The sequence below is a fragment of the Mus musculus genome, chromosome 12 (assembly GCF_000001635.26).
Source record: "Mus musculus strain C57BL/6J chromosome 12, GRCm38.p6 C57BL/6J".
Taxonomy (NCBI): domain Eukaryota; kingdom Metazoa; phylum Chordata; class Mammalia; order Rodentia; family Muridae; genus Mus; species Mus musculus.
In genome coordinates this window covers 57,439,514-57,458,867 of record NC_000078.6, presented here as the reverse complement: position 1 = coordinate 57,458,867, position 19,354 = coordinate 57,439,514, and the positions used below count along the sequence as shown (strand labels likewise).

At 39.3% G+C, this 19,354-nt stretch overlaps 1 protein-coding gene and 1 long non-coding RNA gene across 2 annotated transcripts in view; one reads left to right on the top strand and one right to left on the bottom strand.

Moving 5' to 3' along the window:
- Window positions 1–1,626: 1,626 nt before the first annotated feature.
- Window positions 1,627–19,354, bottom strand: part of Mipol1 (mirror-image polydactyly 1) — a 226,817-nt gene continuing 209,089 nt past the window's right edge. The window contains exon 10 of the mRNA NM_001164370.1: window positions 1,627–1,915. Coding sequence (NP_001157842.1) covers window positions 1,681–1,915 — 235 coding nt within the window. The 3' untranslated portion in view covers window positions 1,627–1,680. The remainder of the gene's footprint in view (window positions 1,916–19,354) is intronic.
- Window positions 8,492–18,508, top strand: Gm16246. The gene is made up of 3 exons (XR_381624.3): window positions 8,492–8,946; window positions 14,393–14,546; window positions 16,686–18,508. It is a non-coding gene; the product is annotated as a predicted gene 16246 (long non-coding RNA).

Sequence of the window (19,354 nt, the reverse complement as noted above, 5' to 3'; positions counted from 1 at the left end):
CTAAAAATTCCGGAGAATGCACAGGCTGATGTTCATATAACCACGATGAAGATGCACACTACTACCTAATTTGTGGCTAACAAAACAAATAGAAGACGTAAAAGAAATAGCTCACGTGGGTCTTCTTGGAAACCAGAATGAAAGAGTGGAGAAGCAATTTCAACACTTAACTTTTATAAATGACATGTTGTACTTAAACCGATCCCCAGATTGGTAGTATTCCACTAAAAAGATTTTGTTTGTGGTTAAACGTGCAAAATAAAGATGATAAAAGTTTGCTTAATAGCTAAAACTACCCAATTTACTAATTTCCCGAGACAACAATCTTTCCACTCCCTGGGATACGAAAGATCTTTCTTTTAAAACATGATAATGCTAACTGGCAAGATAAATATTGACATCTCCAACATTTTGAAAACTAACTGGTCTCAAGAAACCCTTATTTTAGGGAATTTTAGTCACATAGCAATGAAGTACTTACATATAAACTTTGACATTTAAAATTATTTGTAGACGGTACAAACAGGAGTAAATCACAACTGTCCAAGTTGCTGTGATTTACAATACAATTTATATATCACAGCATTTTTAGTTTGTTAATGCACATTGCAAATAACCAGATGTAGTTTCCAAATGAATTTGTACCCAATCTTAAAACAGATAATTAACAGGACTTAATCAAAAGTTTCAAGGTACAATGGCAGTAAAGATTAAAGTGTGTAACCCCTGAATTATTCCAAAATGCCTTTGCCTCGATTCCCCTGAGTCTGGTCTATCAATTTAAATACAGTTGCAGAGATGATGGGGAAACGGCTGAGATGACTGATTTCACCTAGGAAGTCAAGGGAGTAACGGTCCTTGGGCATACAACCTAATACTCAGAGTCTGAAAGAGAAAAGATAAAGATGCTGTGTTGGCAACTAGAGGTGATACAGTTTGTGAATGCTGCCGTGCTGCTGTTACTCGTACAAAAGAAGGTTAGGACGACACGCCGTATTCCATAACAAACTTCTTCAGAAAATGCTGCTACAGTGTTCAAGTTCCATAAATTAATAACGGACATCTTTGCTTGGGAAATTGTTAACATTCTGTGCACTGTTGTAAGGACGGACTGATTATGCAGCTTTGTTTAAATTTTAATAAAAATGCAAAGAACTGTCAAAATAAACAAATATAATTATGCACTCTGAAAGCTGCATCGCATACTTCTAAAGAACAACACAAGAAAATTAATTTCTGTGTACTGGGTTGAGTGCAGCTAGAGGCTCAGTGAACAAGGTCACAGGAGATCTCTTCTCCAGGGCCCTGACAGTGAGGCTCAGTGAGAGCAGCTGCTGGTTACTTGACTGCCCCTCCCCTTTGCAAATAACACTGGGGAAGGATTTAAGCACCGCAGAATCCACGAGCTGATCCGGGGCATTTAGTATATACAACCTGTCCCAAATCATAGGGTAACAATAAGGGCCAAGCAAATAATTTTTTCTATTGAAAAAGGAAGTGAAATGTCAGCTTAAAAAGTTCATTTTGGCTACTTTTTCCTGAGAGCATTAGTAAGTATACAAACAAGAAAAACTATGTGGACTGTTGGGTTTCCCAAGGAAAGTTTTTTTTTTTTTTTTTTTTTTTCCTTTTCTTTTCTCTAACGTTTCATGCCTTTAGGGTCAGGGCTGGATCGGTTACTTACTTCTGAACCTTTTCGTTGGCTGCCTGGGAGGCCTCCACAGCACACTGAAGCTGTAATTCCATGTGAGAGTGCTCAGTGAGAGCCTGCTGAAGTTGGGTGGCCAGTTCTTCATTCTGTTGCTGAGTGATGGAGACAACGCTCTCTCTGTTTTTTAAGGCTTCTTCATAGGTACTAAGGGCATGGTTAAACTGATCCTTCAGGCTTTCTTCTTGAGATAATGATTTGTGCAAGCTGAGAAAATGTAAAAATACAAATATAAATAATGTAGGCTAAAAGTTCAATGATTTGTTTAATAAAAAAAATCTTCATGTGAAACCCCTCTTCTAAAAATCAATATAGAATACCTAAATGGGCAAATGTAAATAGCTTTTATAACGTATTATTATAATTGATCATTGTTCTGTAACTCTGCTACTAGGCCAGGAGCAATGCAGACAACTGATTATCTATGCTATCAAAGCACACAGAAAGATGCTGTAAAATGTTAATTTAATTATGTCAGTGTAAATATTACATTCAATTTTCTTTTAAAGGGATAGCACAGAACTGGAAAATAAAGTATTTCTAGGTAAATAAAAGTATAATAAGCTGACTGCAAAGACAGGGGAGGAGAATGGACATCGGTCTAGGAGATCTAGGGCCTATCGAAGTACTAAGTGAGAATGGACGAGGTTTGTGCAAATACCCAGCAGCCTCACACACAGACCCTTCCACCTGCCACAGTGGAAGGATGAATGATGTAAAGTCACCAGTCAGAGGATGTGCATCCAGATACCTATCTTTATGGCTAATGAACCTTATGATAAATACATCTACTCATTAAGTGATATGGAGAAAGAGCATATAAATTAAGACGAAATGAATGCAGAAGAAAATGCAGACAAATAGAATCCTAAAATGCTAAAGGTCAGATCTTTGATATGTCATTACACCCACCACCTGAGGTTATTTTGAAATGGCACCAAGCACCTCACTCAATTAAATAAAGACATTTTGAAAATATAAATATTTAATAAGGGAAATTTAAAATCCACATAGGAGATGTTCTTTTTTTATTAAATAAAATCATTCTGGTATATGAATACAAAGGAAATGTCGCCAGAAGTGTTGGAAGTGCAACCACTGAGCTATATAACACAAGTTGAGAATATGAATGAAAGCAATATAATTCTTAAAGCCGCAAAAAAGCTAGTTGGAGAACTTCAGTACTGGCCTAATACTAGCCTGATGCTTCATCTAAAACTGTTCAGATGAGTGTGATTATCTATTTCTTCTTTTCAAGTTACAGAAAAGCCTCTACAGTGTCCTCAATATGGGGTAGGTATCGCATAGAAACCAAGACAGTTAACATATCAAAAGAAATCATTTCAGGATTTAAATTAATCCCCAACAATAGAGAATGGTGCTAAACTCTGGTCAGTTGGTTATCCCGTGTAAAATTACAATGAAGTGCAGAGAGATATGTGACTCCCTTTACATCCCAGCACAGAGGCTACTCATTATTCAGGTTGTCTCCCAAAGATTCCCCTTCCATCAGGATGTTATCCAGCTACAGTCTACAGTACCAAACAGTAGGAATTAGTGATTTTTTTTTAAATTACTTTTATTTTTTTTACAGTCCAGTTGTTATCCCCCTCCTTGTCCTCCCTCCCACAGTTCCTCATCCCATTCCTCTGCCCCCCTGTCTTCAAGAGGATGTCACCACTCCCCCCCCCCCCCCGCCCCCATACTTCCAGAACTCCCTACTCCCTGGGGCCTCAGGTCTCTGGAGACAGCTGGTTTTCCCATGGGGTTGCCCGACTCCTCAGCTTCTTCCAGTCTTTCCCTAATTCAACCACAGGGGTCCCCAGCTTCTGTCCATTGATTGGATCTGGCTCTGTCTCAGTCTGCTACTTGTTGGGCCTCTGGGAGCACAGCCATGCTAGGATCCTGTCTGTAAGCACACCATAGCATCAGTAATAGTGAGACCTTGGAGCCTCCCCTTGAGATGGATCCCAAGTTGGGCCAGTGGCTGGACTGCCTTTAAGTGGTATCACTTAACACCCTGCAGGGGCATCTCATGCACTCTGGGAAAAAAAAAATCCCTAAAAATAACAAATTATATATTTTAACTCACTGAACCTGCAAACAACCTTTTTGAATAGTTTCATTCACTGTCTTTGTTTTATGAGTGAAGAAACTGAAACAGAGAGAGGCAGGGAATTTAAATAATCCCATCACCCCAGCAGTACCCCCTAGCCGAGCCTGCATTTGAACCCACAGCCACACTCCTAGCCCCTGTGTTTGAACACTTACTCCGTGCTTGCCATAGCTCTTCACTGGCTTTTCGACCTTCAACCAGTTTCTTAAACAGAAAGCTTTTCCTGCCCACTGCATTTGCACCACTTTCCCTCTGTGACAAACTCCTACTCACTGGGGAGATTTCAGTCTAAACTCTGCTTCTGCACACAAACCTTTGAGACTCTCCAAATTTAAATTGTTTATTGTTAGTCCTTTGGTAACTACATCCAACATATAATGTATTCTGGTTACTCTCCCCCCCCCCCACCCCCGCACCTTCTCTTATCTTCCTCTCTTATCAACCTAATTTTCACCTGCCAGTCCCTTTCTCAGATGCAAGACTTTGAATTTGGTTTGGTTTGGTGATCCACTTAGTTTAATCAGGGCCACCTGGTGGAATCTGCTGTGGGTATACAATGGAAGGCAAAGACTTCTCTCTTCCTCTCTATCAGTAGGAGACAGTTCAGAGTGAGTGGCCATCAGCAGTCCTTGTGCAGATTTGGAGTGGTCACCTGTGTTTGTCGAGAGGTTGTAATTATAAAGGCCCTGTAGTATTCAGAATTTGGCCTTTGGCATTAGAGCATTTTGCAGCCCTTTTCTCTGGCCTTTACATTTGTTCTCTCTCCTCTCTTGCAATGCCCCCTGAACCTAGGAGGGGATGATATTAAATGCCTTGTGTAGGGCTGAACACTCAGCTGACACCTATTCCTGTACTTGTGTAGCCCTAAGTCTCTGTAAGCACCACAATTCACTGGAAAGAGTATCTCTGATAAAGGTTGTAGTTATCTTTGTGTATAAGCACACACACATGCGCACAAACAAACACACACAATTTAGAAGGCAGTTTGAGCATATGTCAGTGTAGCTAAACAATAGAACTAAATTCATTATTAGTGTGATTACAAGACTCATGAAGCCACTATGGAAATTTGTGGAAACTACCACAGGATTATTCCTCTGTTGGACATATTCCCCACCCCAATTATTTTTTAAAAGTTTATTGTATTATATTTTTCTTATTCACTTTACATCCCACTCACTGTCCATTTCACGGTCACCCCTTCCCACAGTCCTCTCCCTATTCCCATACCCCTTCTCCTCTGAGTGGGTGTACCGCCCCAAAAATTTATAGCCTACTACTGAAATACCTGTTCATCCATACTTATTGCTACTGTATTTACAATAACTAGGAAATGGAATGAGTCAAGATGCTCATCAATTGATGAGTGGATAATGAAAAATGTGGTACATATACACAATGGATGAGATTGACAGGTAAGTGGATGAAATTGGAAAAAAAATTATACTAAGTGAGGTAACCCAGGCACAGGAATAAATAATACTGTATGTGACCCTCTGTTTGAATCTCTCATTTTGTGTTTTCAACATAAAGCGTTCCTACAGACACCAGTAGTCTATGAAAGAAGCTATTGGGAGAAAGATACTGTGTTCGGGTTTTACTGCTGTGAACAGACAACATGATGAGAGCAAGTTTTATAAAGAACATTTAATTGGGGCTGGCTTACAGGTTCAGAGGTTCAGTTTAATATCATCAAGGCGGGAACATGGCAGCATCCAGGCAGGCATGGTGCAGAAGGAGCTGAGAGTTCTACATCTTCATCTGAAGGCTGCTAGTGAAAGACTGGCTTCCAGGCCACTAGGAAGAGGGTCTTAAGCCCATACCCACAGTGACACACCTACTCCATCAATTCCACACCTCCCAATAGGGCCACTCCCTGGGCCAAGCATATACAAACCATCACTTTAAGGGAGAGAGGACGTTAAGCACAGGTGTTATGAATGTAGAGGATGTAATACTGGGGATAGAGAGGTTTACACAGGGAGGAGGTGGCAGGGTAGGAAACAGGAGGCGCCAGGTTAATGAAAAGGAAGGCTATATGAAAAATCCACGGGAAAGCTACTCTCTTATAATTATATATGGCTCTTGCCATTTTTTTGTTTGCCTACCATGACTACAAGATAAGAATATACCAACTTTATAGATGAATATACCACCTACTGTGGTGGTATGATATAGAAAAATGATGCTAGAACTAAGCTAGAAGAATTGTCCTTGCTAGAAAGCTTTTACAGTGTAGGAAGGTCCTGTGTGGTCAGCTGAGGAAGAAAGAAGGGAGGTGTCAGTGGACCTAGCTGTGAGCCCTATGAATGGCACTATCAACTTGCCAGGCAAGATGTGCACACTTGTGCAATAATGGCACAAATCTTATGAAGGCAAGTAATAGGTCTCTGACTGGAGTAGAGAATTGCTTCACAGGAAGGAATCCACACCTGGTGTTGGTATTATAAATTCACTCAAAAGCCCATGACAGGGCTGAGAGATGGCTCAGTGGTTAAGAGCCTCAGTTGCTCTTCCAGAGGTCCTGAGTTCGACTCCCGGCAACCACATGCTGGTTCACAACCATCTGTAATGAGTTCTGATGCCCTCTTCTGGCCTGCAAATGTATATGCAGGAGAGCACTCCATAATAAATAAGTCTTAATTTAAAAAGCCCACAGTAGCTTAATCCCAGCACTCGGGAGGCAGAGGCAGGCAGATTTCTGAGTTTGAGGCTAGCCTGGTCTACAGAGTGAGTTCCAGGACAGTCAGGGCTACACAGAGAAACTCTGTCTCGAGAAAACAACAACAAAACCAAAACCAACCAACCAAACAAAACCCACACTAGACAGGTCATAGGGCTTAAGGGGAAGTTACAATTTAAATTTTGATGTTTTCTCTGCGAGTGTGTCTCATAACCCTACTCATGTACTCTTCATAACTTAATGAATGTGCTTTCCCCTTACTTTGTAGTTTACATCCCACTGACCATATACTAATATTCCATTACTAACTGTATAGTGAATTTTAGGTAAATATTAACTGTAAGGTCTATTTTATTTTATGGGAACTACATATTCATTATGAACTTTAAAAGTTAAAATGTTTATACTTGTAAGGAAATTTTCCTATATGAGCCCACAATAGGGAGAGTAGAGAGTAAAGTGTGGAGCCTACGCTCTCAGCATATGGACGTTGGCAAACACCGAGAGACACTGCCTTCTTGTTTCATAGTGCCCTACTCTACACGGACACCAGGACTCCACTGTTTAGCTCTCCTTGGGGAATCCTATTGCATACACTCTCCTTTAAAATGATTTACTTCTAGATTCATTTGTCACCATGGCAGAAGCAGCACAACTTAATGAGCCATGGGAATAAACTAAGCTATAGGAAGAAGAACTGACAGGAAACCAGAAGAGTCATGAAATTACAGAAATCCAAAGCTCGCGACCAATGTCATACAGAATTGTAACTATTTCCTGCTCGCTATGAAGGTAATGAGATACGATAAACAGAATTTCAAATCACGTTTCAGTTTTGAAATTATATAACCCTAGTGATTTAATGTTCTCAAATATTAAAAAAAAATGAGACTTTAAAACATTACTAAGTTACAGTAATAGTTAATCTCAACTGTCAACTTCTCAGGATTTAGAATTCCTGGGTTTGTCTGTAAAGGTTTTTTTTTTTTTTTTTTAAGGAAAATTGAACAGAGGTGGGAAGACCTATCTTGACAGTGGACAGTTCAGATGAGCCTTATTCTCTTCAGTGGCTCCTCTGAGGTGCTTCCTCATAGCAAGGAGAAGAGTATCACAGAACTACTTCACATCCTCACATTTTAATCTCTAAGATTTTGACTCATCTCCTGATCACTGTATTAAATACAGCCGAGGGTCAAGGTGGAGAATGTTTCTCGGTGGGCACTTCTCCAGTAAGAGGCACGTAACGGACTGTGTGTGTGTGTGTGTGTGTGTGTGTGTGAGTGGGAGTGATTCAAATACTTGCTGTGTTTTAGGCTGGCCTAGAACTTGCTATAGTCCTCTCAGACCTGGGTTTATAGTCATGTGCGACTGAACCTGGCTTAGATCTCCTTTCTGTAATGCTTTTTCTCTCTGTTTCGATATTTCCGGGATGTCTCCTGTCCACAGTGCTAAGATTTTCCTGGATCCCGACTGTGTACTGCTTCCGCATAAAGCATTTGTGTACAATCGGGCCTATGCCCACACAATGACATGCATTTCCATGCGGTATATGTTCTCCTCACCTTGTCTGCTTCCTTCTTGTCAAACTCAATTTTAAAGTCACCCTTGGGATCCGCTGAGGTACTTGTGCATTTACACCACATTTTGATGCTACTTTTCTGATGTCTTCTCTTTTCTCCGTGGCGTATTATTCAAGTCCGAAGTGGCACATTTCACTTATTTCTCTACAATCAGCACCTAACTTTCAGTTTTTATGCTCCATTTGCCTTGCAATAATTGCTTAATAAATAATGTGATCTATATAAACTGTTTAATTGGATAAATAATTTGGATTTATAGTTTAGAGGTAAGGTAATATAGACTAGACTTCTTTTATTTTAGCCTTTGTGCGAATGCATGCATGGTGTGTTTGTATGTATGACGTGTGTGTGTGTGTCCATTTGTACTGATGCCATGGTATGTGTGTAGAGGTCAGAGGACAAACATCAAAGGACTGTCCTCACTGGAAGCACTTTGTTTGAGATGGTCCCTGTTTCATTCAGCACTGGGTAAGACAGACCAGCTGTGCTCTGCTTCTTGCTGGAGGAGCATTGGTATGCTCTGTACAGCATCCGGCTTTCTGAGGCTCCGGGAACTCTAACCCAGATCCTGAGCCTGCATAGCTAGTATATCACCCTGTGAGTCACCTCCTTGGTGCAACCAGTACTTCTAGCCTTGGAGTAATTTTATCCCCAAAAGTCATTCTGCAGTATCTAAAGACATTTTTAATTGTTAAAACCATAGCCTCCTTGGAACAAGTGGAAAGTGGGAAGGGGGCCGGAAGTGCTGCTAACTAGGGAAGTACAGCTTCTGCCAACAGCTAGCCAGTCTATCACTTCAAGGATTCTGAGAGGGATGCAGATGAACCGATGCAGACGTGCACTGTACAGAAGACAGAGGGTAAGTTTTAGTCTTGTGCTCTACTGTGTAACCTTTGGAAAATGTTTTCCTCTCTGACTTAACTTCTTCAACTCCAAAACCATGAGAAAAATCTCATCACTTCAAAGGAGAATCAAATACAGTGGTCTTTAAGGGTAAAAATTCTTAGCACAAGTCATGGCCAAGAAAGGTATTCTTACCTGTGAACCTTTTATACGATTTATATCTAGTTGACTTTGAATAGCATATTATGCAATACTCAGCTATTTTGTAAACACGGTTGAAAACAAGTGCCTGCTGCTACAGGTTTTTCATGAACTGGGAGAAATAAGCCAGTTTCCTCAACCTTTATTCAGCTACTGATAACATCCTTCAATCACTCTTTAAAAAAAAAGAGAGAGAGAGAGACAGGCCTGGCTTGCTTTACAGAGTAAATAAAGCCAAAGCAAACTATGAAAAACAAAAGAATGTGCTAGCTTGTGGGAAGGGAGTGCCTGCCTATACTGGTTAATTGCATTAGTTAATTTATCAAGGCCATTTCAAGAAAACTGTAGTGTGTTTGACTTATTTTTGAGGAATTAGCTTGTACTCCAATAGGCTTCAATTCTGAACAACACACAGAGGGAAGAAAATCTATTCAGCATGGCTGAGCTTGTAGACCAGAAGGTGTTCCAAATAAACAAGCCATCTGATGACATCGCTGGTGTTTCCTCTTTGTTGCAGCTGATTTAATTTAGAGAAACAAATTAAAATATCCTCAGGGAGAATGTTTGTTATAATGTAATGTAAAATAATTATAATGTTATAATGTACAAAATATTACCACTAATACTCTCAACTAGTCAAAAACAACTGAATGGTACAAAATAACAACATTATTGAACACCAGTATATATCTAATACTCACAGATCCACATAGCAACAAGACACACATTATTTTCCAGTGCCCCCAGAACATATGCCATGATAGACAATAGCCTGGGCCAATTACAGAAACTTGACAGAATTAAAGCCACAAATGGTTTATTCTTTAACAAAAGTGGAATCAAACCAGACATTAATATAATTCTAGGGTCTATTTATATATTATTTAAATTTCCCTTATATTTTAGATGTATGGGTGTTTCTGCCTACATGTATGTGAGCTACATGCATGGGGACCACATATATGCAGAACCCATGGGAGGCAGAACAGGTCATTTGACCCTGGCATTGCAGTTGTGGATGTTGTGAGCTGCTATAGAGGTGCCGGGAACTGACATTTTCTGGAAGAGCATCCAGTGAGTGCCCTTTACCATTGAACTGTTAGGCTTTATAGGTTAGCAGAAAAACTATCAAACACATGGAAACCACACAGTATATTTCTAAATAACCTCTGATTAAAACAGGAATCTCCAAGAGAATTTCAGAAGACAGAAGTTAATGGCACAGAAACATCTGTGGGACATGGGTAAAGCTGCGAGCCAAAGCTACTGCACTGAACTCACACATTAGGAAGCATGGCAGGCATTAACTCAGCAGCCTAGTCTTCCTCCCGAGGAAGCGTCACACAGTGAAATAAATGCAAAGCAATGTAGAAGGGAATAGCAAAAGCACACACACACACACACACACAAAATGCTATAGTGGCTAAAAATTACAATCCTACTGGTCAGCAAGCTCTGAGAGTTGGCTCTTGTCCACAACCCCATGAGCAGTTGAGTTCTTTACTCTTTCTGGAGATTAATAACCATCCAAGCCACCATTTGCCAACAGAGTAAGCATTTATAAAACACTCTCAGCAACAGCAGATTACATATTCCTCTCAAGCTTAAGTGAAACACACCATAGCAAAATTAAAGGGATAGAAGTCATGAGATAATACTATTGAGCCTTTATGGAGTTAAACTACAATTAATACACAAAGATGGCTAGAAAAATATTTAGAAGTTAGACAACAAATCTCTAAATTCATATGGGACAAAGAAAGTAAAAGATGAAAAAACATGATTTCCCAGAACTCGTGTGATGCAGAAGAGTAGGGACATATACGCAAAAGTGAGAACGGATGCTGAGGAGGTCGCCTAGGTAGGCTAGAGAGAAGAGACCACTGATGTGTGCCCAGAGATAAGCCACGAAAGGAAGCTGGTCATCATTTAGAAAAGTGAAATGCTCACTGAAAGATTTTAAACAGAAGAGAATGGGACTTGCTTTGAGATCTGCTGTAGTTATGGAGTCTTCTACAGAGCTAACACTGATCCTAGTACTCATTAGACTCCATGCTTCTCGCTCACAGGTAAGCTTTAACTTGTTCTTCTGAATGGGTCAGCTCTGGGAGCTCAGCTGGATGACATGGCAATACGCTAGAGTCCAAATCTACAAACCAGAGTAAAGTTCAAGGACTCAGTTTTAATTACTTGAACCAGAATATCTATGAAGAATTTTATTGTTTACATATCAGAATTCAGATCTGCTAACTTCTCCAGATATTCCAGTTTTGCAATGAAAGAGGATTTCTTTAGGACCTAGTTAGGAAAGCCTTATTTAGAATCAAGGTGCTGCAATCTGCTCTGTGCCCAGTGTGCTATTGAATTTGCTGAACATCAGGGCACGTTTCAAACCTTATCTCTCTGCCTCTTTGAAGCCAATTCTTTCTGGAAATGCATTCTTTCCTTGCTTTGCAATTCAATTCATTTTGGTTTCTGTTTACTTTCCCAAAGCTTCTCAAGTCTCCTCAAGAGTGTTTCTTCTCCTTGCCCCTTGACTGCTGGTGCCTTCTCCTGCAGCCATCGCGCTTGCTCCTATCAGCCCACTCTCAGCCCTTCAGTTAATCATCGATAACACAGCAAATTCCTCTCAGGCACAGCTGGCTGCATTGAGCACCAGGTCTGTACAACACCTGGAAGATGCTGCCAACTGACTACCCTGTAAACATAGATCTGTCTCACGATCTCATTTCAAACCATTCTTAAATGAACTTTTGCTTCCTGCCATTTTCTATGGCACTGCCATGTTCGTTGTCCTTCAAACTCTAAATAGATGTATCATCTTTAACAAGTATCTCTCAAGTTACAACCTAATCAATTATGCTGATTTACACTTAAATCCCCCCCCATTCATCTTTCAGTTTCTTTCCATTCTTATTGCTGCTATCTACACACTGAACATCTGTATTATTTTTGTGAGTGGGTTACCGCAATAGGCGTCTTGTTCCCTACCTTGGGTGAGTTGCCTAAAGCACAGACAGAAAGCCCTCCTCAGCTCATCTCTCACCATGCAGCTGCTTACAAAACAAAACAGGATGGATATCTTTCAATTTCCTTAGCAGCCTGACCTCCATCCTGCCTACACATTTTCCCAATTCCACCCTGTGGATGAGTTTCCTTAAGAAAGACAAATAAAGGGCTGGTGGGATGGCTCCATGGTTTAAAGTGCTTACTTTTCCACCAAAGATCTGGAATTTGAACCCTGGTATCCGCATTGTGGGTCCATAGGTGACTCTCTCTTGTGCATTTCACATTGAATACATAGCATGCATCAGGAAAAAAATCTCCAAAACAACCCCCCCTTTAACCATTTGATACCAATTTACTACTTAGAAAGTGTTTTTCAGTCAATATCTGTAGAATAAGGATTCCTTACCCCAAATCACACAGTTCTTAATTTTTTTGTCTTAATAGCTGTTAAGAAATCTTCGTCAGGTGTCTAAGCCCTTCTTTAGGAGGAAATACACTAAACGTTTATTAACAATGTGGGTTATGGCTTGGTTTCTTTGTGAGCACTAAGAGTAATCAAGAGCCTAAGATTTAAAAAGGAAACAAAATGAAGAAAAGTAAGCATTGAGCCCCTTTAGGAGTCAGTCTACCTGGAACGACTCCGGGTGCACACCCACTGGAAGATGTGGCATCTTCGCTTGATTTCAGAAGTTTCCCTGTAGAGCTGAAAACAAGGCCTGCCTGTGGCTCAGTAAACTTTGCTTGATGTGAAATAATTTTTGTAGGAGCCATTCATTGGATATTTATTGAACAACTATACAAACACAAGTATAATGTGTAATAGTCACTAAAACAGACAATAATATAATCTCTTAGGTTTATTTTCACTTTACTTTCGGGGTGCTCGGGACTAAACCCGAAGCCCCCTTAATGCGTGTGCACTACATCATCGGGGTCCACCCACATCCTTAATCTTACAGAAGTTTGAGTCATCATTTATCTGTAGTACTTGGCAGAATGCTTACTAAATGACTGACAATTATTTAACTCACATTTCTTAAGGGCTGTGCTTAATCTGAATCATTCTGTATTTTCTTGTGTGTTGCTGGCCATCAAAAGGAGATGTAGTGTGCATGGCAGACATCACATATGAGGAATAAGGGGGACTTAGGCTTGATTCTCCTGGTGGGGGAGGTAGCTACTTTTCTCCCATTTTCCTTTATTTCTCTGATTTTTTTTTAATTAGGTATTTATTTCATTTACATTTCCAATGCTATCCCAAAAGTCCCGCACACGCTCCCCCATATTTTTTTGATTTTTATAATATTTTCACAGAAGTTTATACAATCATTAAAATACTAGCTAGTGAAATTGAACACCAGTCTCTTTCAGACAGATCAGAGAATGAAAAGAAACAATCTTTTATATATTATCTATTGTATAATACACATATTATATATTAATATGTATTGTTACATATACTATAAATTTACCTGTGGTGATTACAAAAACCTGTTAGCCACCTGAATGGTCTTTAATTTTAGCAAACAACATACATGTTCTATGCCCCTTACTAAAAAGGAAATTAACTTCTTTTTTATTGTATTTTCAATGTTTGGTTGTCTTTTGTGTGTGTGTTTGTGTGTGGAAACTAAGAACCTGTCAAAGCCCAAGCTTCCCTCAGACCGACTTATCTCCATGTTTTAGGGATTATAGAGATAAAACTAAGGCTATTGTGTCTTCTGGAGCTGAAGTATCTGAAGCAAAAGCAAAAGCAATTCGCTGAGGTTTCTTCAAAGGGAAACACTAGCACCTCACCACTCTGATAACACTAAAACACGACTTACGACACACGCATAAGCATCAGAATTCTTTTTAAAAAATTTAGCTAATATTAAGGATGACTGCCATTTACTTTTGTTTGGCTCTCCAGGGAATACTGTTTACTTTGCTTTAAAATTTATGTGAGTCATTTGGTTATATGCCTTTTTTAATTAGCCTGAAGGAAGCAATCACTGGAGAAAAAGCGGAAATCAATTCTGATCCGATATTGATAGCTACTGTGCTATAAACTGTGTGTCCTTTCTAATTAAATGTAAACATGTTCAGTTCTGAAGTCCGGCGGCAATGACAACAGTCACTGGGAAGGATTGCTTAAGCGCCACTCAACTGACCTGCCTGGCCTTTATTTCTTTCAGAGCGGTGCTTGTGCAATCATTGGCGAGGTGAATGCCGGTTGGAACTGACTTTTTTTTTTTTTTTTTTTTTTTTAGGCCATCTTCAGAGAAAAGGTTTGACAAGAATGCAGAGCACTCTGTAATACTTCAAGTTACTTATTAACTCTGTCCTCCTGATAGCTAATCAATGGCATTGCAGAGAGTCAAATTTGGTGCACTAAACTGCCCCCTTGCCTAAAGCCAAGTCTTGGTAAATATTTAATGGCTGTAAAGGTGTTTTGCTAGTTATCAAACTGATATGTTAAAGGACTCTTAAAAGCAACTTTATCTTTCCTTCCCCTCCATAAATAATTTGCTTAGCAATATAGTGTGTAGGTGTAAAAGCATTCAGATTATTTTATTTTTAGTATCCTGTTCAGAAAACGGCCACATGAAAATTAATATAAAAGGGTGTCCATTGTAATTATATACAGCAATATCATACAAACATAAGAGGAACAAAAAAAAAGTATCCAACTTTTCATCCTGGTGAATGCCAGTCCCAAAGTATAAAACGGCCCAGGCCCTTTCAATACCACACTAGGCTTGTGGAAAACCTGCTGTACAGCTGTTCTCATAAAGACTGAAACATGCTCTGGAGTTGGGAGACACCAAACTTTTTATAGTTTAAATAACTTTCCAAATTTTGTGGCCTCTTATTTTAATGACTCTAGTTGGTAAGGCAGAAAAAATTGGAAATTTCATTTGTTAAATAAAAATAAATTTTATCAGTTTAAATATTATTAAACTACTTTACAATTGAACAGTTTTTTTTTTTTTTTAGAAATATGGCTGATTTCTTTACAAATATACTCTTGTCAGACTAACAAATTTTAAAGGACATTTAATACAATTACCAAAAATGCTGATCTGAATTTTAATAGCCTAACGATAGAAAGCCAAAGATTATCTTCCTAGCTGAGGAGGGTGACCCTATAGGAGGACCAGCAGTCTCAACTAGCCTGGACCCCGGAGATCTCTCAGACACTGGGTCACCAACCAGGCAGCAAAAAACAGCTGATAGGAGGACCTCAACACATAGACAACAGAGGCCTGCCAGGTCTGGACTCAGTCTGAGAAGATGCACGTAACCCTCAAGAGACTGGAGGCCCCAGGGAGTGGGGAGGTCTGGTGTGGTGGGGGTGGGGGTGGGGTGGGGACATCCTCCTGAAGAAAGGGGATTGGGGGAGGAGGTATGGGATGTGGAACAGTGAGAGGGCAGACTGGGAGGGGAATAAAATCCGGATTGTAAAAAAAAAATGCATTTTTAAAAAAAACCATTATCTTCCTAAGTATTAAATAAGAACTGGTACCTCAGAGCCGAATATTGAGTTGATGACCTTGCAGGATATATCATCCTACATCAAAGGGGTTAATGGGGGGCTGGAGAGTTGGTTTGGCCCTTCTTCTTGCAGAGGACTTCAGTTCGAGTCCCAGCACTCACTCGTTGGTTCAGAATCATCCATAATACTGGCTCCCGGGGATCTGAGACCCTTTCCTGGCCTACACCTGCACCAGGCATGCTCAGGGTGCGCAGACATATAAGCAGGCAAAACATCCATGTTAAAAAAGGAAAGAAGGAAGGAAAAAAGGAAAGAAGTTAGAAAGGAAGGAAAGAAGGAAACACAGAAGGGGGAGGAAGGGCTACAACTGAAAACAAAAATGTGTTAGAATAAACAGGTTACATTTCAGAATGAGAAACCATTAGAAATGTTCTGGATTTGAGGTGACAACAGCAAACTTAGCAATCATGACTGATCGGTTTATTTTACTTCATGGTTGCTTAGAGGAAGGCATCAATATGAATGCCTTTGCTTGATATGGGAGGTGTTTCTATCAGGGATGCATGAAGCTTTAATTTTAAAGGTGTTATTGAAAGTCCAAATGCTGTGAATTTTTCCTACGACTCCATGAAGGCATTATTTGGAGGTAATGCACTCATTCATAAAACAAAGAATTATGCACCAAAAGTCAGAAAAAAGGTATATGTTATAAATACTTTACAAATTGTATTTCTTAGTTTGTGTTTTTTAAAGACAAATCTCTAAATGTTATAAAATATAAATGTGTGTTGTGTGCGTGTATGTGTGTGGCTTTTTTTTTTTTTAACTTCCCAATGTTGTACAGTGACAATGATCCTAAAGAACTGAAGGCAGGCCAGCCAGCAGGTACACGTTTAGGCTTCAATCTAAAATAGCTACGAAAGCCAGCTGGAATAAGTTCAGAATACGGTCAGGTTGCACAAGCAACCAATTAACCATGTAAATGGAAAAATATGAACTGAGTATCCGGCCACTGAACTAGATGAACACCTTAACAGGAAATTAAAAATGTTTTTTTTTTTTTTCAGGCTATGAGTCACAATTGCACATGTGTACAAAGAGAAAGACAAACTCTATCCGGGATATTTTTCCAGCAAGTTGAGGTCTGAAACTGGACAGTATGGCATGATGCTCTATGTGATTTGGTTCTAAACCGTCTTTAGTATGGTTTCTCTCAGAAATTGGCTGCAGGAATCACAAAACCCAGCAGGAGTACCTAACCCAGACCAAACAGGGATCGCAGAGGAGCTGAAGGATGACATAAATGTCTTGGCTAAGGGTGAAAAGTAAGAATTCATCAAGAAGAAGCAGGGCAGTCAAACAAGAGCAAGTTGTGCATACTGTCATGGAGGTGTGAGAAATCTATGCTGGCAGCATTTGTCTTTCATGGCCTTACATAGTTGTCTGGTTCTAAGAGACTTTATAGATCAGTGGTTCTCCACCTACGCATGTGACCACCTTAGGGTCACATAAAAGATATCTGCATACCAGATATTTACATTAAGATTCATAACGGTAGCAAAATTACAGTTATGAAGTAGCAACACAATATTTATGGTTGAGGTCACCATAATATGAGGGACTGCATTAAAGAGTTGCAGCATTAGGAAGATTGAGCATCACTGCTTTAGATTCTTAGAAGTAGGCAAGGGAAAGATTTCTGAGACACAGTAGTACCCTCCCTTCTCTGACCCCAAGAAAAATCCCACATTGTAGTTGCTGGGAAGTCAGTGGAGAACACAAAAGGTCTGGTTGAGGACCCAGAATCCCCAGCCACTCAGGGAATATCTAGAGCATGCAATTCTGTCTTCTTCCTGCTAGATACTGTGCTAGGTGTTCGGGTTAGGAACAGAATATAAGAATAGTTTCCCCAGCGTTAGCAAAGACCCACGTGGCTGATATGGGGTGGACCCAGAGGCCACTCCCTCTCACCAGCAGTCTACTCTGTACTCAAGGTGCCAACACAAATCCTCGAATATCAACAAGATGCATTGATTAATTTATAAATATTTTCAAATGTTAAACAAAAGTACAAAAAAAGATTGTAATCCTTAAGAAGTTCTAAAATTAGTGACAAAATTTCTCCTAAAAATTTCAAATATCAGTGGTTTTCAAACAATTTTATATTCCTTTGAGAAAATCTGTTAGGATAAGCTGAAGTTTTCTGGTATTAACAAAAGTCATGAAACCAAACATGGGATTTTTGTTGTCTTTTAATATCTCTACCTGTTTTGGTAACTATTTGCTAAAAGGAATTTGTACTCAAGAGTGAAAAAAATACAACTACTATTCATCTCTTCAAAGTGACAAACCAATCTAAAAGACATTTAATTTAAATACAACAGGGAATTTAATGTAATTTGGGGAAGATTGATTGACCTTATAATATTTTATTGTAGCAAAAAAAGGTTAGGTTATTTCAATAAGCAAAACTTAATTTCCTTTATGCAAGAAATCCAGGTATAATTTGCTTGCTTTGCTTTTGCAGAGGCCCTATAACCGTTTTGTTCTGAGTTAAGCCACAATCCAGTATGAAAATGGTTCTTGAGAATAAACTATAGGTAGATACCATCTAGTAGCACTTATTTAGGTTGTGAAATATATATATAATCTTGCTTGTTAATTGAAGAAAATATGCTATTTGATAGGTCGAATATGGGAATAATATAGCAGGAATTGAGTTTGGTTGAAGAGCTAAAAACTGGTATAATATGTTACTTATTTTATTGTTTGTTCTTTTAACTAGTAGGAGTTTACAAATTACCAACATTAAGATATAGCAACCCTATAGGTGGAACAACAATATGAACTAACCAGTACCCATAGAGCTCGTATCTCTAGCTGCAAATGTAGCAGAAGATGGCCTAGTTGGCCATCACTGGGAAGAGAGGCCCATTGGTCTTGCAAACTTTATATGACCCAGTACAGGCGAACACCAGGGCCAAGAAGTGGGAGTGGGTGGGTAGGGGAGCAGGGTGGAGGGAGGGTATAGGGAACTTTCGGGATAGCATTTGAAATGTATATAAAGAAAATATCTAATAAAAAAAATAAATGAAAAAGAAAGAAAGAAAATAAAGTTACCTTGCTGAATTAGAGGGATTGTAAAAAAAAAAAAAAGATATAGATACCAGCTGGTATGAGCCCCCCCACCCCCAACACATATACAGCAGAGGACTGCAGGGTCTGGGTTCAATCAGGGATGATGCACCTAACCCTCAACAGACTGGAGGCCCCAGGGAGTTTAGAGGTCAGGTGGGGTGGGGGATGGGGGTTGGGGAGTGAGGGGGTGGAGACAACCTCATGGAGGCAGAGGGTGGGGAGGAGGTATGGGATGTGGAACAGTCATAGGGAGAGGGAGGAATAAAATCTGGAATGTAAAAAAAAATAAAAAAAAATAAGAATAAACTATGTACTTAAAGCATAAAAAAGATATAAAAGATATTGAGATTCTTAACAATCTTATCAGCTCTCTTAGTTTCTGTAGTTTATTGAAATATATTGAGTAAGCATATTATAACTGATGAATTTATTCTACTGAAAAATACATAAATATAAAATAACACACATTTTGAGCTATTAAATTGCTGACATAATGAAACAGGATTTCAAAGAGATCATGGGATTTTTCATCAAGTTTTAGCAACTTTCTAAAAATGCATGAATAATAAGGTTATTCATGTACCATACTGTAGGGGTG